Raw genomic sequence first — 26603 nt, 5'->3', positions numbered from 1 at the left:
GTTTACCCCGCCCCCAAAAGCTCGAGCTCCGCCCCGGGGAGCAACCCTCCCCCCACCCCAAAGCCGCCCCCGGGAGCCCACGCTGACGCTCTCTCGGCGGCGCGCTAGCCCCGCCCCGCCAGCCCCGCCCCCCCGCCCCCTCGCCCTCCCTCAAGAGAGCCAGCGCGCACGAACTGGGGCGTGAGGCGTCAGGGACGCGCGGGCACCTCATCCTTCCCACCTTCCTACACTGTTGCTACTTTTCGGTGTGAGTCATTCCAGCTTCTCTTCCCCTTGCGTGAGTCCCTCCTTTCCTCTTCTCAGAGACCCCGCTCGTTCCGCAGGCGGCCAGCGGCGCCGCCGCCGCAGCTCTCGCGCCCCCCTGCGAGCAGTGCGCGTGCGCGCACGGCGGACGCGGGCGCGCGGCCGTCGAGTCGCCGCGCTCCCTCCCTCCTCTCGCTGCTGTATAACTTGACTGGCCTGGAGGAGGCGCCGCCGGAGTCGCAGGGCGGGGAGCGCGGAGGAGGGAGCTCGAGAGTTGTGGAGACTAGTGACTGGGAGAAGTCGCTGCCTGCTCGGGTCGGCTGCTTCCCGCTCTCCGTCTCTCTCTTACACACCTACTCCGCTTCCCGCCCCAGCCCGCGCGCCTTGCTCCTTCTCTTGCCCGGGGGCCCCTGCCGGTCGCTCTCCGGGTTTCGGCGCGGCGGGGGCGCCCCGGGGGTGCCCTCGCCCTCCGGGTGCTGGCGGACGGGCGGCGGGCGGGATGTGGCGCCTGGTGCCCCCGAAGCTGGGCCGCCTGTCCCGCTCGCTGAAGCTGGCGGCGCTGGGCAGCCTGTTGGTGCTGATGGTGCTGCACTCGCCGTCGCTGCTCGCCTCCTGGCAGCGCAACGAGCTGGCCGACCGGCGCTTCCTGCAGCTCAATAAGTGCCCGGCGTGTTTCGGAACTAGCTGGTGCCGCCGCTTCCTCAACGGGCAGGTGGTGTTCGAGGCGTGGGGTCGCCTGCGCCTGCTGGACTTCCTCAACGTGAAGAACGTCTACTTCGCGCAGTACGGCGAGCCCCGCGAGGGCGGCCGCCGCCGAGTGGTGCTCAAGCGCCTCGGCTCGCAGCGCGAGCTGGCGCAGCTCGACCAGAGCATTTGCAAGCGGGCTACCGGCCGGCCCCGCTGCGACCTGCTCCAGGCCATGCCCCGCACCGAGTTCGCGCGCCTCAACGGCGACGTGCGGCTGCTCACGCCGGAGGCGGTGGAGGGCTGGTCCGACCTAGTGCACTGCCCCTCGCAGCGCCTGCTCGACCGCCTGGTGCGCCGCTACGCCGAGACCAAGGATTCGGGCAGCTTCCTGCTCCGCAACCTCAAGGACTCGGAGCGCATGCAGCTGCTGCTGACCCTGGCCTTCAACCCCGAGCCGCTGGTGCTACAGGTAGGCGCAGGGTTCCGGTTGGGAGCGTCCTGCCGGCAGGGCCGCCCGGGGAACAGGAGTCGAGAGAAGCGGCCCCGCCCGCGCCGGTCGCCCTGTCTGGACCCGGCGCGGCGCGGCGCGGCGGCGGGCGTGGGAAGGCGGGGGCGCAGGGGGACCCCGGGCGCAGTGCGGGGTCGCGAAGGGCGACCCGCAGAAGGGTGAGTCGGCTCTGGTCAGCTGGACGCGGGCGCATCTCCGATCCGACTGCGGATCCTTCAACGCCAGAGGGAGCGCGTCTCTCGTTCGCTCCCAAAATGTCTCTTCGGCGAGTTTCCTGGGACTCTCCTCCCTCCCTGCCTTTCTGCTTTGATCCGCCCGGCCTTGCGCTTCCGCGGCGCAGTCTGCTCACGAGCCTTTGGACCTTTTTCTTGGTTCTCTTCTCAAGTGGTTCTTGCTCTTCTCTTTAGTACCCCGCGCTGGCTGCCCTAACTTCGGCCCCGAAGTCTGTCTTTGTTTTATTCCTTAGCTCATTCACCTGGCACATCATCAGGGCAGCCAGACTGGGAGGATGAGGTTGGAAAATGGGGACCGTGGTCGGGGTGGGGTTCATCCTTGAGTCGTGTTCTTTGGGTGGGATTAGGAAGAGGAAAAATAAGGCACGTTGGAGTTGAGGCTGCGAGGGTGTAAGGACGGAGATTTTCATGCTGATCTTGTGACCTTCTCTGTTCGTTTGCTAATTTGGCCTCAGGGAGAAGATGAATGTTAGGCCAGGGCAAGAAACAGGGAAAAAGAGTCACCCCTCTCCTAGTGGACGTATTGGCTCTCTCGTGACTTAGGGAATAGGCTGTGATCTTTTTACTGGCGGTGACAGCCAAAAAAGAAAACAGAATTCCTCAAAACTGTGTTTACCTTGGGGAAAGTTATTGAGTTTATACACATTCCCATTCGCCTTTAGTGCGGTGTCCTTGGACAGTGGTTGCAACTGTGAGGGTGTGATCTCCCCTGATAACCGCAGGGAAAGTTACCTTGCTCCTTCCCCATACCAGTTGTGCTGTATTTCAGATACAAATGGGGGGGGGGGGCATGACAGAAAACTGATCCCAAGTAGTTTTGATATACTTCACGCCCTGTCTGCGCTGCTAAGAATGTCATCAATGGCTAGGAGGTTTGTACAGGGTTGCATTTTTTTAAAATTTAAAGTACATGTATAGGAATGTCCAGTATTCATTTATATGGCTTGCTTTTCTTAAGTTCTTCGCTGCCCAACTTAACCAAAAGAAACCAGCATCGTTTGATTAGTGTAGCCAAATAATGTTAACACTAAGTATTTTGCCTCAAACAAAACTGTAGTAAATTTTAAGGAGTCATAGGATGTATGTAATGGGTCATTTAAAGTACAGATTGTATATTAAATGTTGCTCTCTTATCAGTGAATAGGATATAAAACTGGTTAAACTTCTCGAAGAAATTACTTTATTTGGTAGTTACAAAATTAGTCAGCCTCTAAAGCTTAAGTCCATACTTAATGCATACATTTTGATTTAAAACTTTTTTTTTTCCCCCATTTAAGCTGCCTTCTCTCTTTGAGAAATAGATGTTTATGTTAGCAAGTTTGGTCTCTGGAGACAGCTCTAGCAACATAGTTTGCTGAGTAGTCTGTCAAATTCTCTGGGATTCAAAAATGTAAAGATCTACCTTAGTAATACACATTTTCTGCACCTATAGTAATAGCTGCATATTAAAAGGTTGTTATCAGATGATTCTGTTAATGTTAGAACCAACACTTTCGGAATGTTGTACATGAAGTTCTATAAACGTATGTCATTTTAATATGAGAAATATTGACATTTGATTTGCACTGAGATAAATGCTTTATTTAGGAAACACATGTTTTGAAGCTTGAAGTTGTCTTGCTGTTTTCAATTTACTTGACAGTTGAGATTGTCAAATATATTTTCTGATTAACTCTTCCGTTAAACTTTTTCTTCTCTTTTCATCTTTAGTGATAGACAACTTGAAAAAAAAATCAGTTATATTTTTATAATTTAAACTTACTGACACAATCACTTGACCATGTGGCTAGGTGGATTATAGGATAAGAATTTGTTTTTAGCATATGAGGAAATTACATGTATCGACATTATTGATGGCTGTTTGTAAATTGAAATGTTAATTTAGTTTTATAGCTAGTTACATGCTGTGTGAAATACAGATTTGAGGTCTTTAGTACCAATCATTGGAATATTTATTTTTTTGACTATATGTATTTTGGGGTTCATGTGTTTTTTAAAAATATTTTTAAAAGTACAAGTGTGTGTTTTACAGCTTAAAGAGGAACTCCCTCCTCCCTTTTTTTTTCTCTTTCCAGAAGAGGGAGCTACTTATTGAATTTTTGGACAGTTGGTGAGAAACTAGATTTTTTTTTATATTGCCCCCAAATTAACTACTTGGGAGAAAAAGTATTTTAAACTGAATTCATCACGCTGTTCTTAACAAGCGTTTCCATGTAATAAACATGCTTCCAAAAATAAACATTTAAAAATCTCTTTTGATAAGATACTAAAGAACTGAAAAGTATGTGAATTTAGCCCATTCAATTTGTCTCTTCAGATTTTAAGAAACAGTAAAAAATCTAAGTTTCTATTATGCCTTGAAAAGAGACATGAATGGTATTAAATGTCTGCATGATATGTTATGGACCTAACTTATCTGTGTAAGGCTGTACGGATTTGTAGTATAAACTTCCCAATGTGAAATGATACGGAAGTGTAACTCTTTTCCCATTGTTGGATAGTTTTACTAGCTTACAGCAGCTAATCTAGCTCTAAGGAAAAATTATAAGCATCAACAGGATAATGCTAGAACCTTTATCTTCTACTGTGATACCTTCTTTTCCTCTTCACAGTTTTACTTTACCAAGAGGTATATTTTTGTAACAAGTATGCCATAATCTTATGGGGAAAAATGCAGAGAGGGACTTTGTAATACAGTGTATAGCAGCATTCTTGGAATAGTTAAAAATGAGAGGTTGAAGTATTTCACAAGATAGCAAGATGTTTTCTGTTATTGATAAAATTTTTACCAGTATTTGTACTTAACCTCTTCTTGAATTTATAAAAATCGTGTGTGTGTGTGTGAGGGAGAAAAATACTGTCTGGATTTCTTGAAGCCCAAAATGTTATCTCTGACTTTATAACTCAGAGATAGTGAAGATGGTCTTATTTATAGAAATAAGAAAGCTCTTTGTTGTTTAAGGGCAAGGATGTGGGAATTTGTCTTATTTGCAGAATTTTGTCTTAAATTTTCTAAATCATGTTTTTAATAGGATTTCTTTAATTTTTACAGTATGTACCTATCATTGTTTAAGCTATAGATTTTAAACTTTCAGTTCTTGTAAATGACATAATACATGGAAAGCATTTTATATAGTGCTTGATGCATAGTAAGCACTCAATAATTAGAAAGTGTTTAGATACTAAATAAGTAAAAGTAACTTAATTATCTAATGCATTTGGTTAACAGTTTTGAAGCTTGTCTGGAATATGGGCCACCTTAAAAATAGTTATGTTTTTGAATATCAACCATACTTTTACTTCAGTAATTTAGTCCATTCCTACATTACAAGATGAATTTTTACAGTTAAACTTGGAGTGAATGTTGTGTCTGCCCTTAGAAATAATTTCTGTAGGTGAGGAATATATCTTTAAGATGTACTAAGATGTGCTTTTTGATGTAAACATGTTAAGACCATTTAGCTAATTTTTTTACTTTGGACTGTTGGTAAACTTTTTGTGGGACTCCCTTTATTTAACTGTAAAATGAGACTATTGGATTAGATCCTTTCCTTTTCAGCCTCAACACCCTGTAACTCTTACACTCTCAACCTGAAGTTGTCACCCTGCTTCTGAGCTTGAGTTTAACTGGTGGGTTTAAGCTCTTCTAGAAGGGAGTCAGAGGTTTAGTACTTGATTCCTGCTAGCGTATATGGGTCAAGAGGCCAGGTTAGCTAGCCCTGTTTCAAGCTTGTCTTCCTAGCCCCAATTTTTACACAGATGAAGTCAGGCTAAAACAAATCAAAATTCGAGACTGCCTTTAAAGGAAAATAGTCTGGAGCTAAGGGTAGCTAAGGGTCTTGTGGGGCAGTGGCACCTAGAAAGGATGTTCCAGACTTTGTCTCAGGAGTTTCTTTTCAAGCCGGAGTTTAAGGGGTCACCTCCTTCTCTACCAGTGATTGCTGCTGTGGTAACCACCCTCTTAGATTTAGGCTTCAGAGATGTTTTTGACTAGGTAGTACTGAGTAGAGTACTTTTTAATCTAATAAATGAATAAGCTTATATCTAGAGGGTTTTTTTTTTCTTCTGTTTTTCTTCTTTTCAACAGAGGTTTTATTGACACTTGATTGTGCTTAATGACAGAGCAAACAAAAAATAACATCTGTGTGTAACCCATGTCTCAAAAAGGAGACTTTTATTTTGGAAAGAGTGTAGAAACAGATGATCATGCATAGGAAAACACCACTTCCAGATCAATGGAGCAAAATCATTTGATACCCTGGCCTATTTTCTGTTTATATTCATATCTTTTGGCCATTATTAGTTCTGAAAGTGCAGAAATATTTTTTTTGTCTAATATTTGAACTGTTTTCTCTCGTATTTTCATTGCATGGGTCAGCATACATTCCTCTCATACGTTAATAGGGAGTCTAAGATTGCCCTTTCTGGGTAATCTTAGATTTTACCAGTTTCTCAGGGAATCATCAGACTGGTTTTTATTCTGATTTTTTGGCCTCTGGTTCCTTCCTGTATTGCTGTTATTGCTGCTTATTCTTCACAGAATGCTGGCATGTTTTCTTTCTTTATTTTTCACACTAAAACTAATATGTCCTTAGAATATAAGCCCTGCATTTTTCCTATACATAATGAACTTTAGTAAATGATTGTAAACTGTCTTAAAACAGTAAATTCTTGGCATAAAATTAGGATAGTTATTCACCCTGGTCATAGACTTTGAAAGATTTTAAATTATGTAATCAAATTTACCTACGTTTTATGTCTTTTTTTATAGATTATAGGAGTTTGTCTGTGAAGCAGCTGGAAGCTCTTTGGACTTATAGCCCTGGACTTTAGAGTCAGAAGAACTGAATTTTGTTTGCTTGTTTGGTAAATAGTCTGTTAGAAGGCATTTGGATTGAAAAGGCCTTTCTAGGCAGCAAGTAGCTTAGCTGCGTGTGTAGGAGGCAGGTATATAAATGACTAATTACAATCAGTATAGCATGATTAGCCCTACCAAAAAAGATACTGTGCACCCTGTCAGATGACTCATTTAGGGAGGGACATCTAAGTGTACCTTCATCGGAGTTGATACCAGGGAGCATTTCACAGAGGAATTGAGTTCTGAGGATAAATGGGGTTATGCCCACAGGGACCAGGAGGTGTGGTGACAGCAGTATTGAAATAGCATTCTAGACCACCACAAAGTTGTAGGGTGGCAATGAGCAAGTCACTTGATGGTTCAGACCCTGAGTTTTTAAATGGGTAAAATGGGAATGTTAATACTTATCCAATGAGTTGTTTTAAAGGAGAGGATTATTCAGATAATATATGTAAAATATCCTTAATTGTAAAGTTTTTTACAGTATATTATTACTTTACAAATCAGCTTATTTCATTTTTAGACAAGAATAAAGTTGCTTAGTACACCGTGACATCTATCTTAGAAATATATAAATTTTACTCGTCCCATGGCAAATGTTTAAATGTCACTGTCTTTACATATACATACATACATCATAAATACCTATGTAGCTGCTGCTTCAGGCTGTAGTTTTTTTGCAATAGTAATTAAAAGGGCGTTAAGGATTTGTCCCATATGATGATGACTATTGTATAAACATAGTTTTCATAGGGATTCAGTAATATAAACCAAATAGTTTAACTTTTCTCTGTAAGTCATAATGTTAATAATTCTGTTTAGTACATTAGTAAATAATAATTTTAAAAATAGAAGTTAAGTCAAGGTTTTTCTTGGCATTCTTAGACTCTGAGACGGAATCTTAAAAGATGTATTATCTGAGGGGGATCTGACAGGAATTGTGTGGCATTGACAAGTAGTTCTAGGAACTGACCTCTATGCCCTTAGGGTATAGTAAAGATGACAGGCCAGGGGACAGTTGTGGATTCTCTGCTTTCTGGGGCATTAGATATAGGCAGCAAACAAAGAGCAGGGTAATCTTAGATTTTACATACTATAAAAAGAACAAAGCAGATTCCTATAATGGAGAATTGGATTGGGGATACAATTTTAAATTCAGTGGTCAGAATTTAAGAGTGACATTTTAGCTGAGGTGTGAATGATGAGAAAAAGCCAGTGGTACAGAATTCTGAGGGCAAATTCAGAGGTTCCAAAGCATGGTCAAGCATGGGAGTAGAAAAGCCTGGTAGAACACAGGCTCATAGAGGTAGGCAAGGTTCATATTCTGTGTGACCTTGTAAACATGCTTAATGAGTTTAGAATTTTGTTTTCAGAGCAATGGGAAACAATAAATGTGTTTTTAGCAGGGTGTGCTTTGTGGAGAATGGTTTAAGGAATCAAAGGCTTTTGCCCTGGTTTGCAGGAAAAAGCTTGGTATGTATTAAGGTGGTTGCAGTGGAGGTTATGAAAAGTGGTTAGACACAGTATGTTTTGGAGAAATACCTGATAGGACTTGATGATGGGAATGGGTTACTGTATGAGATAAAGAAACATAAAGGATATCACCAGAGTTTTTGGTCTAAGCAACTACTGCTGAGGACGCCCAGAGAGAATGGCTTTGGGGGAGAACCAAGAGTTTTGTTTTGATCATATTAAATTTAAGACGAAGGAATACCCATTCAAAACCAGGCACCGGGTATTTAATGCAGAGAGATACTATGCTCCTAGCAGATACTGTGTTACACTTCTGAAGGGCTGTATTAATTCAGTTTTGTGTTTTAAAGGGAAGAGGGGAAGTTAGTACTATTCTATTGACATTATTTAAAGAAGTCAGATCTTGACTAAAGAAAGTATAAAGTAGCATTCTTGGGTTATTAGGTCCAAAAGAAGCTGCTTATACCTTTTTTCCCCCCCATCATTTGACAGTTTATTAGAAATAAATATTTGAGTATAGTGTTTCTAGGTAAATCTTTCAACTTAAAAACATGGATCACAGTTGCTAGTTCTCATGAGGTCAGTTGAGACTAGTAAATAAATATATATTTAACATTTGTGGCCAAGCAATTTTGGTTTCTTTCTTTCTTTTTTTTTTTTGTGGTATGGAAGAACATTTCTTAAGATATTTATTCTAAAAGATGAGTTGTTTCTGTTAAACTTGGTAGATTTTTTTGTTATTATGTTTTGACATTAGTTTCCGATTTTAGATACAGCTAGCTGTTGGACACGATATTCAGTGAAATAACACAACCTTGCTATTTTCAAGACATTGCTTAATATTGTTGGAATTCTAGGTGGGTGGAAATGGCATTCAGAAAATTATTTAGTGAAATAAATGGAACATAGCCTGTGACTTGAAAATCTTGAGATTATTAAGATTCTACAGTCTTTGCAATGGATTTTGGCTCCTATTTGGCAGTATGAATTAAGAAGCTGAGGTCTTAAGGAAATTTTAGCAAAAATTAGGTAACCATTAAATCATTCCAGTAATTTTACTGTATTCCCCCTCTAGACAGTTCACAAAACTGTGAACACATTAGTCTGTCACCAGAACATTTGACTAATCTCTATGAACAGCTGTTATAACATGCGTTACTACAATGGGATTTTGTTCAAATTTTGGCTTTTAAAAATAATTTTGAAGCTCAGATTGAACCTCTAAGCATTTCCTATGCTTTTGATAATTTACTCTCTAGAAATGATCTCAAGTTTAAATTGTGTGTATGAGTAGAAATGCCAATTCTTTAGAAAACCTGTAACTAGATTTTTAGACTATATGTTTGATTATTTGTGAGCTTTTTTTCAAGTCATTGTCTTCTTACTAGGAATTTTCTCCTTTAAAAATTATCAATCTTGCAGCCGTGTAACAGATTTCCTTTTTAGGCAAACTGCAAAGTTATGTTCTTTTTAATGGCATGTTGTGAGATAATAAATGACTATAAAATATTTTATATTTTTTGTATTAGAGCAACTATGATCTTTTAAACTTAGTATGCAAACCCTCCTTTTGGTCATGTAAAGAGAGTAAAAGATAATAGAACATGAATATTTTAGAGTTGACTTTTTTTTTTTTAATCAGTTTTACTTACACATCCCGTGTCTCCTTTTTTCAGGACTGTATTTGGATATAATAGAATAAAATGATCTAATTAATATGGTAGGACAGTGGGTGTTGATTAAAGGATGATATTGTAAAAACTTGTTTTTCAGAATAACGTTATATACCACAGGATATTGATTAACTCCAGTAAGTAAAATGTTTCTGAATGTTAAAGATTTGACATGTTTGGTTTTTTCATGGCATGTAGACTGTGTTGGGGAGTTTGTGTTTTATTCTGTAATTCCCAACGTGATCTGATCTCTACCTCCCTCTCCAGATCCCATTACCTTAAGCCATTCCCTCCTCATTTCACTGCAGCTTCTTTGGCCTTTTTTTTTTTCTTTCAGTTCTGAGAAGACAGTTTCTGGCTCTAACATATTCTTCCAACATTCTTACTGCCTCATCCCCAATCTATGTAATATTATGCTCAGCATTTAGAGTTATCCTTAAGTAGCACTTCCTTAGAGAGGCTGTCTTTTGCTACACAATTAAAAATAGGTCCCTGTTCTTTCTCAACATCTTCTGTACTTTTCTGTGATTTGTAACAAATTCCAGATTTTATCATTTATATATGTTTATAATCATCTTCCCAACTCAGGCTAAAAAGCCTTGCTAAGAACAGGATTATGTTTTGTTTGCAACTCTTTACTTAGCATTTCTGATGGAGTTAGGCTTGATATAGGATTTTTGTAATTCAAGATTTTCATTCCACAGTAACTCTCATTGCCTTTTACTCCAGCTTCTTGTAGTAGTCAGTGAAATGTGACTTGACCTTATCTGCAATTCCATATTTAAAACGTGAAGAAAAATAGGCCTTGTCAAGTTAAAAAACAAATGTGAAAACACATGAGGTAATTTATGTGCTTTATCCAACTTGGGATGAATAAGCTTATGGTATTTTTGCAGCGAAATGTTTTCTTGTGAGATGCTATCCCAGAGTCCTTGAAGCATTGCATAATATGAGTGTGAAGCATACGTACTGTCACCTTTCCAAAATGTGAAAACTTCTGAAACAGGGATGTTGGGATCGAGGGATTATATTAGCCTGACTTCACCTCTGAATACTTGCGTGTGTGTATGTATGCATGCTCAGTCATGTCCAACTCTTTGTGACCTCATAGATTGTAGCCTGCCAGGCTTCTCTGTCCATGGGATTATCCCAGCAAGAATCCTGGAGTGGGTTACCATTTCCTCCTCCGGGGGATCTTCCCGACCCAGGATCAAACTCGCGGCTCCCCATGTGTTTTGTGGCTCCTGGATTGGTAGGAGAATTCTTTACCCCTGAGCCACTAGGGAAGCCTTATTACCTTTGTGACTTAAGGCAACTCACTTAAGGTATATGCTGATAAAGTTGAACTGTATTTAAAACTTGAGTACCCTCCAACTCTAGAATTTGTAGATTGCACATCCCATTTGGTCACATGAACAGTCCACAAAGCGTTGTGATGTTTGGTTTTGATCAATAGATGTGATAGATATGTCAGCGTTTAGAATTTACTTTGTGGTACTTACCTATTATAAATGAAAATCAAATTACAATGCTGTGTTTATGTATATACGTATTGCCAAATTTTAAATCTTCTGTGTATTTAGTGCTTGTAGATGCACTATACATCTCTCATAGCACTGAGCCTTTTTACAGTTTAGCATTTCATATTATTTTCCCTTTGATGGCCCTGATGAATACGGGGCAAGTATTATTCCAGTTTTACAGAGAAGAGACTAAAGCGCTAAAAAGTTTTGACTTTGCCACCATCACAGAGCTAGTGAGATGCAGAAGTAAAGCTGGAACTTAGAAGCTAGGCTAGTGATTTCAAGTCCATCGTTCTGCTTATACACCGTTTTACCCTTTAAATATAGAAATTTTATAAAATATTATGTGTCTTAAAGAATATAAAATATCTGAATTGTCTCTTTACTATATTGATTGTATATATTTTATTTTCTCATAAAATGAAGATGATCCTAGTAGTTTCTGAAACCTTGACTTTAAGCTAAAAGATACCTAGACATTATGATATATCTTAGGTTTCATATTCAAAATACTATGTCAGTTATCAGTGAAAACATTTAATGTTGCTTTAAATCTTAGAGTTAAGCATTTTTGGCTTGATACTTAAATTTCCATTTTTAATTATTACATTGGTAGTGATACTCAGTTTTCTTTGGGTGGTCACCCACTTAATGTTTAAAAAAAAGCAGTAAGAGAGTAATAAAATATATTTTTTAACCATTTTGTGTCTTTGTGTAATCTTAAACTAATACTTAGTTATAACTTTGCATACTGTATGACATATTCAAACCTGATGAAAAACCCTGAACAATTAATTGGAGTGCATCCAATCCAGTTAGAGTTTAAACCATTCCAGGTTTAAAGACTCTCTTTCAGATGAAAAGTATTTGTATGCATTTTTTCACTAGTAAATAATCCTGTAAAATACACACATTTTCTCAGACAGCTCAAGATCAAAAAACAAACAACCCCATCAAAAAATCGACAGAAGATCTAAGCAGACATTTCTCCAAAGACATACAGATGGCCAAAAGGCACATGAAAAGATGCTCAGCACCACTACTAGAAAAATCAAATCACAACTGTAATGACTTACCACCTCACACTGGTCAGAATGACTGTCATCAACTAGTCCACAAATAATAAATGCTGGAGAGTCTGAGAAGACCTCCTACACTGTTGCTGGGAGTATAAATTGGTGCAGCCACTATGCAGGACAGTATGGAGGTTCCTTAAAAAGCTAAAAATAGAGTTGCCATGATAGAAAGTAAACTTGTTAGTTGCTCAGTAACGTCTGATTCTTTGAGACTTCATGGGCTCTAGCCCATCAGGCTCTTCTGTCTATGGAATTCTCCAGACAAGAACACTAGAGTGGGTTGCCATTCCTTTCTCCAGGGTATTTTCCTGACCCAGGGATCGAACCTCGGTCTCCTGCATTGCAGGCAGATTCTCTACCGATTCAATCTCTGTGCTGTACAATAGCAACTAACATAATACTGTAAATCATCTATACATCAATAAAAAGGAAAGTAAAAATAGAAGTAGAAAATGAAACACACATTTTATTTCAAGTTACTTGAAATTGTGTGCCTGTTGTGTTAGGCAGTTTGAAAATCTGCCTAGCACAATGGGCAGATTTTTAAGATTTTGTTTAAAGAAAAAAAAAATGTGGACCTCAGCAGTATACTTCTTATCCTAGATACTGTGTTTTATGCACTGTTGGGAGTTTGGTAATCAGGAAGTAAGATGTTTTGTTTCTTGTTGCTTGATATATTTAATAAATCCAAGTGGTAACATCTTAAAATTTTTGTCTCTCAAACTCTGCTTGATCATGGTACATTTGATTCTAAGCCAGAATTGTTTTAAATACAATCTATAAGTATTTTGGCTTCCTTGGAGCATTTTCAGTAGAATGCTCAGTAGAATTCTGTTATTAATGAAGTATGACTTTTGATTATTCAATGAAAAATTCTTTTCATATGAGCAAGTGATGTGAATTCATTTGTTAAAGTTCTTCCAAGAGATTTAGTAGCAAATTATATGAAAGAATTGTTGTGCTCTTCTTAAAATGAGGCATAGCATGATTTCAGCTAACATTGTCAGAAATTGCTGTATGAATATAAAGTTGCTCAATATGACATTTGTTCATATATTTTATTCTCTTCCATGAGGGACTTGAGTAACGAGGTATATATTTGACTGTCGTTCACTTGGAAAGGTTCCAAAAACAAGGAGGCATTTGTACATGTGCAGATGTTGGCAGGGTTCCCTTTTCTCCTGTTGTCAAAGACCATTTTAGTTTCACAAAGATGTGTTTGTATCTGTTTGACAATATGGCATGTGAATAATATACCAATAGTGTATGTGGAGGAGGAGGAGTTCTTTATTTTTTGCACTGCAAAACTATATAATCTCACATACTTAGTTATTTTCAGTGCTTTTGTTTTATATATCAGATTTTATATATGAATACTCCTGAGAAATAGTTAAATCTTGTGTAATCATTTCGCCTATAAATTTTCAAGATTATGGAGGTATTTTAAGTTGGGAGGAAAAGCTGAAAATAATGTGTGGTTAGGAGTTTTTGCATGCCACATTGGAAATGAACAATCTGTCACTTTCCCCAGTGCCCACAAGAAGGTTTTAAGATCTCAGATAAGATTAAAAATGTACTTTTGTACATTTTTACATACGTGTGAACAAAAAGATTCATACTAACATATCTAAATTTTTAATTTACATAATTAGTATTATATCACAAAACTGCAGATATTGAAATTTAAATGGCGAAGGTATATATACAAAGAACAAATACAGTTATTGTACATTTGGCAGAGTTAAAAGGAAGCACAAATGAAAATAGGCAATTATGGATGAAGTGTGACTCGATAAATCTTTTGTTTTAAAGTTGATAAAAGTTTTAGAGTAAGAGTGTTACTGAGTTTTGTCAAGTTTATAAAAGCTCAGAGTAAAATTAATATCACCACCTACTTTCTTGATTGAGTTCCCAGAAGAGCCTCATCTGTGGCTCTTATGTAGATTGTTCAATTTTTAGCAATAGAAGTAGGCTATATTTATATTCTGTGGTGTTTTGCTTTGTTTTCCCTGCAGTTTGTGTAAATATCATCTGCATGATTTCTTCCTCTAATTTAAGGAAAGGGACTATACTGAAAGGGCTTCCCTAGTGCCTCAGCTGGTAAAGAATATGCCTGCAATGTGGGAGACCTGGGTTCGATCCCTGGGTTGGGAAGATCCCCTGGAAAAGGAAACGGCTGCCCACTCCAGTGTTCTGGCCTGGAGAATTCCATGGACTTGTATAGTCCATGGGGTCACAAAGAATTGGACATGACTGAGTGACTTTCACTTCACTATTCTGAAAAATAGCTCTTTAAAAACACCTCTGGTCACGTGATCTTCCAAAAGTTGTTTAAAGCATTACTTCCCACCCTTTTGGTCTTTGCTCAACTTGTTACAGTACCGCAGAATACTTTAGAATAAGCCTGCCATTTTACTTAGGTTGAGAATAACTTGTTCATAATCCTGGAAGACTTTTGTTTTAGGATGTTAATCTTCCTAGTAGTTAAAAAATCCATTAGAAAATCTTGGCAAGATCAGGAGAATAAATAATTTTGAAGTTGGATTTAAGGTGAATAGACAATGTGGTGACATTGGAAAGGGAAGCAAGGCTAACTTGGCATCAGAGATACTTGGAGTGGAGATTGCATTGTAGGTTATCAGACTGCTGTTTACCAATTTGTGGGTACAGATTAGAAGACATTTCCCAAGAATCTTTCTCTGCATTCCTCTCCTGCCTGCTTCTGGACTAGATGAGTTCCTATTAAAGACTCTCGTAGGACTGGAACCATTTTTTAGTAACTAATACTTAATTATACTCATAGTTACTTGTTTGGTATTTGTCTTCTAAAATTTTTATTTTAGAGACTGTGTAGTTCACTCTTACTGCCAGCATAAGAGTGCCTGATGCCTGGTAACACTTGTTGGCTAAGAGGTGTGCAGTCCTGTTCATTCAAAAGAAAGTTTTGGTTGATTGTACGTACATGAGTCAAAAAGATAAAGGAAAACATCTGTACTTTTAGATCTGATAATAAAGAAGTTGTCTTGTGTTTCGTTGATCAGTTTGATTGTGAGATTCTGATAAGCAAGACTTATTTTAGCTTTATAATGTGAGGTAATCTATTAAAAAATTTCAAGTCCGTAGTAATGGTAGGAGTTAAAAAAAGAAATAAAGTTACTCACAGACCTAGAGAACAGACTTGTGTTTGCCAAAGGGAAAGGGAGGAGTGAGAGACGGGTGAACTTGGAGTTAGCAGATGCAAACTATTACATATAGAATTGGATAAATAACAAGATCCTACTGTGTAGCACAGGGAACTGTATATCAATATCCTGAGATAAACCATAATGGAAAAGAATATTTTTTAAAAAGAATGTATATATACATATAACTGAATGACTTTGCTGTATAACAGAAATTAACATCACATTTTAAATTAATTATACCTCAATTTAAAAAAAAAGTTTATCTCTTTTGAACTATTGAATATAACAAGAAAATCAAAGCTCATGCCTAGCAGAAATCTCTACTGCGAGGATATGGGGATAGACCTAGGATATCCTCATCAGAATGTCTTGTAATAAAGATAATTCTTTCGTAGAGTTTTCCGTCTGATGAAGGTTGGCCATTTGCAAAATATCTTGGAGCTTGTGGAAGAATGGTGGCTGTAAATTATGTTGGAGAAGAACTGTGGAGTTACTTTAATGCACCATGGGAGAAACGAGTTGACCTCGCTTGGCAATTAATGGAAATAGCAGAGCAGCTCACAAACAATGACTTTGAATTTGCGCTCTACCTCCTGGACGTCAGCTTTGACAATTTTGCAGTTGGTCCTAGAGATGGGAAGGTAATCATTGTGGACGCTGAAAATGTTTTGGTTGCTGACAAAAGGTTAATCAGACAAAGTAAGTATATAACTTGTAGATTTTTTTTTCTATGTCAAGTGTTTACATTTATATGATGCAGATTTTTAAAACTTCCTCCTTAGAAAACAACCTTGCATCTTTCTTTGTTTTATTTGACCAGTAAACAAATACTGATTTATTAGAGTTGTACTCTTAGTCACAGTTGGTGCATATATAGTAAAATATACTTCAGGTTCAAATGGACCCAGATGTACTGCGTGGGGGGTGTGTGTGTGTACACGTCTTTTCCATACTGTCTGCTATGTGCTGTGGTTTAGAACTGTAATGCAGAATTAAGTTTTAATATGTAGTTAAAGGCTACCAGAGAGACTATACTGCTTTTGTGGAGTCTGTTTTTCTATGGATTCTCTTACAGTGGTATTCTGTGTCATTCTCCTGTGAGGTCCCTCCAGTGATTCTTTTTTTCCATTTAACCATGTAGATGATTCCTAGCACTGCAGATCTCTAACTTTGGTTTGACATTAAACTTTGCTTTCATTTATTTATGAGCTCTTCACTGGATAGGTGGGCAAAATATCTAAAGTGTTTTGAAAATTAAGTGTCATAGGAATTTTAGTTTCAACGACAAAGCCTGTGGTTCTTTAACTAATGTACTTAGTAAAAGAGACTGAAGGGTTGTTGTTCCATGGTAAAAGCCTTGTATTTTTAATCCCCTCCTGTCATGTGGGTCTGTTGATGAAGAGACCAAAAGTTTGTGGCACCTGTGGAATGCAGTGAATGTAACAGCAATGTATTAGGTTGACACATTTTACATTATTTCGGCTTACCTGGTTAAATACTTGATTTTTCTCAATACCTTGTTCTTATTCTAGACTCACAAAACTGCTTTCTGATTCTTTCTTATCTGCCATGCAGATCCTTCCACAGGGAGTGATGCCCTGCTCTGGAGTACATCATTCCCCGCTTCACCTCTTGATACATTTGTGGAAGTTACAGCAGTTTAAACTGTGCTTTTTTTTTTTTTTTTAAGTGTTCAGTTTTTTTTTTTTAAATATATATATTCACAGAGTTGTGCAACTTGCCTAAACTCTAAAACATTATTATTCCAGTATTTGTAAAAATTATTTTTTTGTAATTTTTTTTTTTTTTAATGTGGACATTCCTGGAATACATGTTACAATTTTGTACCAACTAATTCCTGACCTTGGATGAATGAAATACAGTTTCTGTATTTTTGCACTTCATACAGTGAGCATTGCTCCAGTGCTTTTTTAGCTCTGGCTAATTCTTTTCAAATGTCTCATGGTAGAGCTGGCTAAATAGACACTTTGGAAAAGGTTGTATTTATTTATTCACCCTCTTTTCTGAACTCTTTCTAGTAAATGACCTTTACAGGGAAATTGTGGTTTTGTTGTGGCAACTCCCTTAATGTCCTTCCCTTTATCATCTAAACTAGTAAAAGCGATACACATGTATTTTTTTCAGACAAAATAGATCCTTCGTTGAGAACTTGTTGCATCAGTTTCTTCAACTTCCCCACCCTCCTTCTTAAAATCTAGTTTTTCTTACTTTCCCATAAACAAGTATGCATAAGATTCTTTCCTGCTTTCCCTCTATTTTTAAAAGTTGCTTACTGCCTTTCTCTACTTCCTCAGCCTCCATTCATTTCTCAGTCCATTAAACCTGACTTAGAAGATCACGTTACTATTTGCAGTCACCCAATTGGCAAATTTGTGAAGTGACTGATTAGTAACAGCTTTCTGAAATTATATCCTCCTTTGGTTTCCTTCTACTCAGGTAGTTCCTTTTTCAAAACATAAACCTGATCTTAGCACTCCCTTCCTTAATGCTTGTAATGACTTCCAGTGGTTTGTCGAGTAAAATTCGTACACTTTACCAGAGAATAATCCATGACTTGGCCCTGTTCTGCTTCATTTTTAACATAACTCCAGTGCCCTTAATGCTTCAGCTACAGTGGTCTTTTAGTTTCTTGAATGAACCTTTCTACTGAATACCTCACAGCTACTTTATATTACTCTGTATATATAAAATATTAATATTATGTTAATAGTGTGTACTTTGTCATCCAGTTAGAACCTCAGACTTTACTGTTATTTTTTGTGTGAAGTGTTTCTACGATCTGACTTTTTTTTCCTGGACCTTCTTTAGTTGTCATCATCCTAGCACCTCCAGTCTTTAGCCCCGAGTTACATTTCTACTAGACAGATCATGGTCATGACCACAGGAGATGCAACCTACTTCTCTAGCATTGTCTGTGCCTCATCTCCAGTCACCTGTCGCATGCTCTAGCCACAGTGAATTTATTATTTCCTGTACCAGCTGGGCCAGCCCCTTAGATCCATGCCTTTGTACATACTGTACCCTGGGCCTAGCATGCTGTTTTCCCTCTTTTCAGACTTGTTTATCTTTCAAAACCTAAATCAGTTGTTCTCTGCAGCTTTCTGCAGTCCCAGGCACAGGTACTGCTTCTTCTGTACTCATGTAGCACTATGTCAGACTTGCGTGTGGCAAGTCATGGAGTTTCACTCTAAGCTGAACCATTTGGCCTTTAGTATGTAAGGACCTTGTCTGATCCTTCTCCCCTGCCTTGGTGGACTCCTCATAAATGTTTGTGTAGAAATTAATATATTTAAATGTTTAATGTAATATAGTTTTAAGAACAAACATTACTGTGTTCATTAGTCAAATGTTACATTTTGGGAAACAATGAAAAGTCTTCTAAAACGTATTTTTCTCTTTCTCCTCCTTTCCCTTTTCACAGATAAGCCTGAAAATTGGGATGTATGGTATGAAAGCAAATTTGATGACTGTGATAAGGAGGCTTGCTTATCATTTTCAAAAGAAATTCTTTGTGCTCGCGCCACTGTGGACCACAATTACTATGCTGTTTGTCAGAACCTCTTATCCAGACACGCCTCGTGGCGTGGCACTTCCGGAGGACTCCTCCATGATCCACCAAGTGAAATTGCCAAAGATGGCCGCCTCGAGGCCTTGCTGGATGAGTGCGCCAACCCGAAGAAGCGCTATGGCAGATTCCAGGCTGCGAAAGAACTGCGCGAATATCTAGCACAATTAAGTAACAACGTGAGGTAGTCTACGGTGAACTTGTCTTTGCGTCTTCTTCATTCAAATAGCACTGGCTAAAACGAAAACTACCAAAAACTATCCGGAAAAATGAAATTTGGCAGTCATACATCCAGAGGAGGATAAACTTGCACTGACAGATCTTATGTTAACATCCATCAAAATAAGACATGATTTCAAAAATCACACGATGCTTCTGCAGATAAGTTTGTTCTTAAACTTTGGAGGCTTGAGCTCTCGTTGACTGCTTCAGCCCCTGAATGCCTGACTGGATTAATGAGTATTGTTAAGCTATTGGAAATGAGTCTGATAGTTACATTGGCTTGTGTATCAAAGGGTACTTGGTACTTGACTTAGTTTGCATTACTGTCATGATTTTGTGAATCTCTTTTTATTTACTTTGAATATCAAATTAGATTGGCCTGTTTTATAGGCTACTTTTTCCTTCTGATGTGTAGGGGTTTTTTTTTTTCTCTTCCATTTTTATGTTTTTTATTAAATTTGACACATTCAGGTTACTATAGGTGTTCACTTACAGTTGGGCTAGTTTTCATTCAGTGCTATGCGGTACATATTTACCATTAGGATTCCCAGGTTTACTGTGTTTTTTCCGAAGAAACAGAATTCAGTTTTCAGAAAACTGAATATTTTATTGTGTAAATACTTATATTTCTTCCCATTTTCTGTGGTTTGACCATTGCATGACATCATTTAAGGTTATTTAACAGTTACATCCCTCTATGCCAATAAATTATAACTGTACACTAAATATGAACTTTGGCATATGTTGCAAAATGTCATTTTTGTCCCTTAAAATGCTTTAAGAGTATACTATCAATCTATACCTTGATGTTAATTTAATTGAGAGGAAAAAAAAAAATAAAACAGTATTTTTTAAACGCTAACTTGTCCAGGATAGTAATGCATATGCCAAAGAAATATTAGACCTAGTCCTAGATTTTAAAATTGGTCACCTACTTATTCTTACTATCCTACTTCCAATACTTTGAGTCTGTCATGATTAAATTCGTATTTTCCTGGTTATTCTTTAATGTTGAAAAATTGTACTACTGCTTCCAAACATATGTAACTTAAAGGTGTCCTTTAAGTTACATTTTTGTAACTTCAGCGTGGTAGTTTTGCAAAAATCAGCGTGGTAGTCATTGTTTGAGTTTAATCTGGCATCATAACTTTTTAATTTATTGTTGGACTAGTAATTCTAACTATAAAGCAGACAGGTTTAGCCAGTCTGTCCAACTTGGTCTTCATTACCCAATTGTTAACCATCAAAAACATCAAATTTAAGTATGTGGATAAAAATTAACAAATGTGTGAAATTTCTCTCGGCTGTTTTTTCAAGTTAAAATATATGTATATATAAATTGGCTAAAGCTAACGTAGGTGGTATTTTTCTGTTTGAAATCGTAACTTTTGTTTACAGCAAAGTTTGATGTAGTGTGCAGTATTTAGTTCTAGACTGATCTTATTCTAATCAGAACGTGATTAAAGTATGCACAACCAAAGCCAAGTTTTTCTTTTTCATTCATTCAGCAACTATTTATTGAGCATCAGCTCTGTGCCAGGTGCATTACTAGCTGCTACACACTGTCTGAACATGACATATGGTTAAGTAACTTTACAATGATTATCAAAGACTTTAATGTGGATATTTCTTAAGTTGAAATAGCATTCATTAGGATGTTGCTTTCATGTTTTTTTATTGTTGTGATGGAAGTTCTACCTGTACTATCTATAACGGTTGCTAAAGAAAGAGCAGGAGGAAATCAATAAAGTTAATCCCAGTTTAAAAACTGGAAGAAGGGTAAGATCTCTTCATTATAAAATATATTGCATTATGTTAATTTTTATGCATCAGTACATTACATATGCCAACTAACCCTCCTTGAAATATTCAAGTGCTGGAAATTTTACTAAGCTGACTTTTTACAGCTTTGGAAAACTTTTGAGGGGAGTAGGTAACATTGCTTGTAGACATTCGCCTCTTGCCCAAAACTCTGAATAAAATACATATTTCAAAATGGAGCACCTTATAAGTATTCATTACAAACCTTAGAATGCCAGTCATTAGAGCAGTTGTCTTACTGTTTAGCAAACATTTATCTTATTTTTTGGAAGGGCGACTGTGATTGCAGAACAGGAAGTGAGAAAACACTGCCAGCAGTGATTGCTACTTGAGGTAGTTTTTGATAACTACCACTTCCCCCATGAGATTATGTGGAATTTCTTTTATCTTTGGAAAAGTTGAGAAGAAGATAATAAAAGAATTAGGAATTTTAAATTACAGGGAAAAATATGTATGTGAAAAGCAATAAATATTTTGTTCACTTTGCTATCAAGATGTTCACTATCAGATATTTATTATACAGTAGCAATTTATATTTTTAATCATTGCCCATTAATAGACACAGTAAAATATTTTTGAATCAGACATTTGGGGTTTGTATGTGCATTAAAATTGTCTTTTGTACTGTAAGTTACTGTTTAATTTGAATATTTTATCAGAACTGTCTCCCTGTGCCTTTATAATATAAAGTTGTTTCTACAACTTTTAATAATCTTAATAAAGAATACTTTAAGAATCACTTTTCAGACTATCTCTTAACTTCAAATATACAACTTTTTCTTGAATGTAAAGTGAGATAATATAGATAAGTTTTTTCTTTCTCCTGCATGTACTTTGATATAATTTTGAGAAACTATCTGGCTGGGTGTGAGCTAGATTTAAGGTATGTTTGTCTTCTGTTTTTCTGTAGTAGTTGGTGACTTTTTACAATTTTACTACTGAAATGAAATTAAAAGCTTCATTATGGAATTTTTCAAATGTATACAAGAGAATGATACAAGGAACAATAATAAACTGTGCTTCTACTAATTTCAGAAGTTAGCAATGGGTGGCCAAACTTGTTTTATCTATACCCCAGCCTGCTTGCCCCAGCATATTTTGAGAGAGATCATTAGATTCATATGTGCACGTTAGGCATTTTCTCCTCCCAACAAAAATTTCACATCTGAAAAATTAATACTTAAGTATTGCCAAAGCAAGAGAGCTTTCAGAAACTTGAAGATGTTTTCTCAGAAGCCCAAGATCCAACGAGGGATTCCAAACAACTGGTGATATATGTGGAGTACTTTGATGTTCATTAAGAAAAAATGAAATGAAATGCATTAAATATGTAACTTATGCATTCAAAATGATAAAAAGAGGGCAAAAACAAAACAAACCAACTCAGTTACCTTTGGAAAGATGTTGAGGAATTATTCTGAAAACTGGAAATCTGAAGAGAAAGAAGAATTTATCCTGCCTTATCTCAGGATAATCAAATAATGGAAGGGAAGAATTTATAGAATTATTGTAGTTATATGGAGAATAAGTGTTAGAACATCACCTTTTTAAAATTCCTAATAAATTGACAAGAGCTAGGCAGTGCTTATCAGTGGCTATTAATTGAAAAGCTGATGAGGAACTTTGGATGAAATGGCAGCACCTGATGAACTCATTGGTTAATCTTCATGATGTGCCTTACAGTACAATTTAATTAAAAGTGCCCAGCACCATCTATGAAGTGTCTTAACAGGGGGGAAGAAAAGCCTGAATCTGATCAAGCCTCTAGATCTGTCCATTAATAGGAAATACATAGCACAAAGGGACATGTTACAGAACACCATAGGAATACAATCAACAAAATCCAGAATGGGATAATTCTACAGGACAAATGTCTTGGCCTTGTTAACAAATTGCAAGAAAAGGGAGGGGGACCCTTTAAGTTAAAAGAGACTTAAGTGACGAAAGTAAATGCAGATAGCATCTTTGTATCCTGATTTGAACAAATCTTTAAAACCAAGTGGAAACATAAATTTGAACAACTGAACAATAAGGTAGATGTCTTGAGTAATCTCATCCACTTAATTTTGTGCTTGCTTTATTATGTGGAAAAACCATGAAACTATGCTAAGTGAGCTATATATCTAAATTTTGAATAAAGACATTTTAGTCCTCTTTCTTTTGAAGTTATTTGCCCCCGGTCACAAAAATAGTGGCAGACCTAGGGCTCACTGTTGATTTTCTGGTTGACTTCAGCATTCTCTCTGCAGTGTGTGTGCTCATTTGCTTAGTTGTGCCTGACTCTTTGTGACCCGTGGACCACAGCCCACCAGGCTCCTCTGCTTATGGAATTTTCCAGGCAAACTGTTGCTGTGCTTGGTTTCTCAGTCATGTCTGACTTTGCGACTCTATGGACCGTAGCCTGCTGGGCTCCTCTGTCCATGGGGATTCTCCAGGCAAGAATACTGAAGTGGATTGCTATGTCCTTCCCTAGGGGATCTTCCTAACCCAGGGATTGAACCCAGGTCTCCAGCATTGCAGGTGGATTCTTTACCATATGAGCTACCAGGGAAGCCCATGAATACTGGAGTGGGTAGCCTATCCCTTCTCCAGGGGATCTTCTCAACTCAGGAATCAAACGGGGGTCTCCTGCATTGCAGGCAGATTCTTTTACCAGCTGAGCTACCAGGGAAATCTAGGCAAACTGTTAGTGGGCTATATTCTCCTCCACGGGATATCCCTGACTCAGGGATCAAACCCGCATCTCTGGCGTCTCTTTTCATTGGCAGGTAGATTCTTTACCACTGAGCCACCTGGGAAGCCCTTCTATACCATGTTGCAACTTTTAAGAACCAGAAGTGTATAGTTGAAGATGACTATATAAATATAATTGCATAAAATATTTACATGCATTCTCAATTTTTAATAAATTAGTGGAGGGAAAGTTTTGTGAGAGCAAGGAGAAGTACAGAAATCCAAGTTAAGATGCAAGGTTAAAAAAAAAAAAGGAAGGGTTAGGAGAGAGACTTAGAAGAGTAGAAAGAGAAATAGAAGGGTAAGATCTTTTTTGCTTTGACCTTGAAATGTTAGACCTCTCATAGATCTATATAGATTACTTAGATTACTCTTGCCAACAAGAGTTTACTAATATATTGTCAACTATAAACTGGTTCTTGCCATCTACCTCTACAAGGATTAAATCATGTGCTTCTGCAACTGCTGATTTTCAACAACCCCTGAAAGGAGTTCAGAGTGGAGAGCAGAAATGAGGCACTCTGTGCTGGGGAGAAAACTGTCAGGATAGGTCTTCAGATATTTTCAGGAGCCCATTTTATGAGCCTAATTCTTAAATCACCTCATATCTAGAAAAGCACTGAAGTCCTTCATGATTGTCATGACAGTTGTCCATCATGACTAGCAGAAACCTGCAAAAAAATATGTACTCTATTGATGTATTTCCCCTTCAGCAAGTCATCATATATACTGACCTTCCCCCTGCCTCTTTGGAGCAGTTTCTCAGAGCTATCTGAAATGCAGTCTCCTGGCCTATAGTCTCTGTTACCCCAAATAAAACAACTTGCAACTCTCTTGTTGTGCTTTTTTTTTTTTAAGCTGACAACATTCTGCCTCCGGGACCTACCTCAGCCTTTCAAGGTTATTATTTTTTTTTTTTTTTACTTTTATTTATCCTATAGATAACTTGAAACTACATCATGTCTTATACTCCAGGTTCTAAGAATACATAAGGTCTGCCTTGTAAGGTGACAAACCATTAAAGTAAGCTCAACGTTATGCAGTCAGGCCTCCTGGGAGTTAATTTTGGCTTTCCTTTTAGATGTTTATCTCAGGTATTTAGGTAACAAAATCCTGAGGGGTCACCTATAGGCTTTTAGATGAAGATAGAACAAGCAGAAGCAATATTCTGCTTATTTCACTTTAATCCTGGAAAAAAGTCGGTGGCTCTCCAATGACATTGAGTGGTCTCACTGTTTTTACATTTTTTAATTTTTATACTTAAAGACATTGATTATTGGTTTTAGTTTTTTGTAAAATGTATTTTTTTTTCCTTTTTTTAGCTACCCAGATGACTTAATTATACTCTAAGGTCTTCTAAGGACTTCCCATGTAGGTTATTTACATTTTTTTAAATAATCACTTGGTAATATTGTGTTGATTAGGAGGGAATGGTGAGAAAAACACACCCACTCCAAATTATTTTCTGAGACTTACTTTTAAAGGTGTGTTTTCAATTGTCTCATCAACAATTCTAAAAGTCAATCTTCTAGAATTTTTTTAAATCAATGCCAATATTTTTGAGTCACTTTGATTTTTTTCTACTATTACTGGGAAAATATATTATTTGTTCCTTTTATATAATATTTTTCAGACAAATTATTTTCAGATATTGGGGAAGTAGAACAAGGTAGCAATTAGGAGAAGTTACAGGCAGAGTTTTGTTTTAGTTAACAATATGGGTGTACTCTTAGACATAATGAAGTTTTGAGTATAATTCTTTCTTGTCTTCCTCTGAAACTAATATTCTCATTTAAAAAGTCATTTGCTGTTGCTAAAGCCACAAATAGAAATCTCAAACATGTAACACATGTCCCCTGTGGAAAAATAATTTCTCTGATGTCATCTGAGAAAAGGCCATGAAAAAGAGAGATAGGCATCTTTGAACTGCTAAAAATGTATACTTAGATGTTTCTCAGAGAGTTTGAATATCTTCCTTGACACTTTGCCAGTTGATCTCCTGGACAGATTATTTAACATCTACGAGATAATGTTCACATTAAAGAAACACAGACTGTCCTCTCCGACTCTTTCTACAAGTTTACTAGCTAGATGCAGTAATGTATGGGAAAACACTTTGTAAAGTTCTATACAAGTACATGGTAATAACAAACATTGATGGTTTGCCCAGAGAGAAAAAAGAGGCTTCATTCAAGGATTAAATAATTGGCTTCTTGCTAGCTGGCAATGCACAAGCACCCATGAGTTTTACCTCTTTATAACGTAAGGCTCTAAACTAGTTTTAGCAGGAGGAGAGGAGGCAGATATTTTTAGAAAACATCCTGTGGTTTTTTAGATGAAATTGCCAAAGTTATGATTCAGCATGAGAATTTTAAATTTCCAGGTTCTTAGGCTTCATGTGTGTGTGTCCTTGGTCACTCAGTCATGTCCAACTCTTCACGACCCTATGGACCGTAGTCTGTCAGGCTCCTCCGTCCATGGGATTTTTTAGGGAAGGATCCTGGAGTGGGTTGCCATTTCCTCCTCCAGGGGATCTTCCCAAAGCAGGGATCAAACTTGAATCTCTTGCATTGGCAAGTGGATTCTTCACTACTGATCCACCTGGGAAGCCGTCTTGTGCGTCATAGGATAATTATAATCAACAAGGGAAAGAAAAATCAGCAACTTTCTTGGGGGAGGGGAATTGTTTCGAGACTATTTGTTAAATTATCACTTTTGAAGCTTACTTTTTGCATCTTTCCTTGAAATATCTAAAGTAAGAAAAATGTCAGTTACTTAAAAA

At 37.8% G+C, this 26603-nt stretch overlaps 1 protein-coding gene across 4 annotated transcripts; it reads left to right on the top strand.

Annotated features, from left to right (window-relative positions):
- The first annotated feature begins 476 nt into the window (after positions 1-476).
- Positions 477-21827, top strand: DIPK2A (divergent protein kinase domain 2A). 4 transcript variants are annotated; one of them, XM_081569485.1, is made up of 5 exons: positions 1676-1951; positions 9776-9812; positions 10405-10516; positions 15855-16158; positions 18902-21827. In XM_081569485.1, exons 4-5 carry the CDS (start codon positions 15912-15914, stop codon positions 19231-19233), a joined length of 579 nt encoding a protein of 192 aa, XP_081425611.1. In that variant the 5' UTR covers positions 1676-1951; positions 9776-9812; positions 10405-10516; positions 15855-15911; the 3' UTR covers positions 19234-21827. The 4 variants fall into 4 exon arrangements, with proteins under 4 accessions (XP_081425609.1, XP_081425613.1, XP_081425611.1 ...); XM_081569487.1 differs by lacking the exon at positions 9776-9812 and having other exon boundaries at positions 1673-1951; positions 10365-10516; XM_081569483.1 differs by lacking the exons at positions 1676-1951; positions 9776-9812; positions 10405-10516 and adding an exon at positions 477-1399.
- The last annotated feature ends 4776 nt before the right edge of the window (positions 21828-26603 follow it).

Source organism: Giraffa tippelskirchi, chromosome 2 (assembly GCF_054371585.1).
Source record: "Giraffa tippelskirchi isolate mGirTip1 chromosome 2, T2T-mGirTip1v1.2.pri, whole genome shotgun sequence".
Taxonomy (NCBI): domain Eukaryota; kingdom Metazoa; phylum Chordata; class Mammalia; order Artiodactyla; family Giraffidae; genus Giraffa; species Giraffa tippelskirchi.
This window is presented reverse-complemented; position numbering and strand designations above follow the sequence as displayed.

Bases quoted from the DNA above. Each gene is read 5' to 3' on its own strand.
- DIPK2A (XM_081569483.1), top strand. From the start codon at position 743: ATGTGGCGCCTGGTGCCCCCGAAGCTGGGCCGCCTGTCCCGCTCGCTG. The intron at 1,400-15,854 runs GTAGGCGCAGGG...ATTCTTTCGTAG, and splicing joins CCGAGCCGCTGGTGCTACAG to AGTTTTCCGTCTGATGAAGG. The intron at 16,159-18,901 runs GTAAGTATATAA...CCCTTTTCACAG, and splicing joins CAAAAGGTTAATCAGACAAA to ATAAGCCTGAAAATTGGGAT.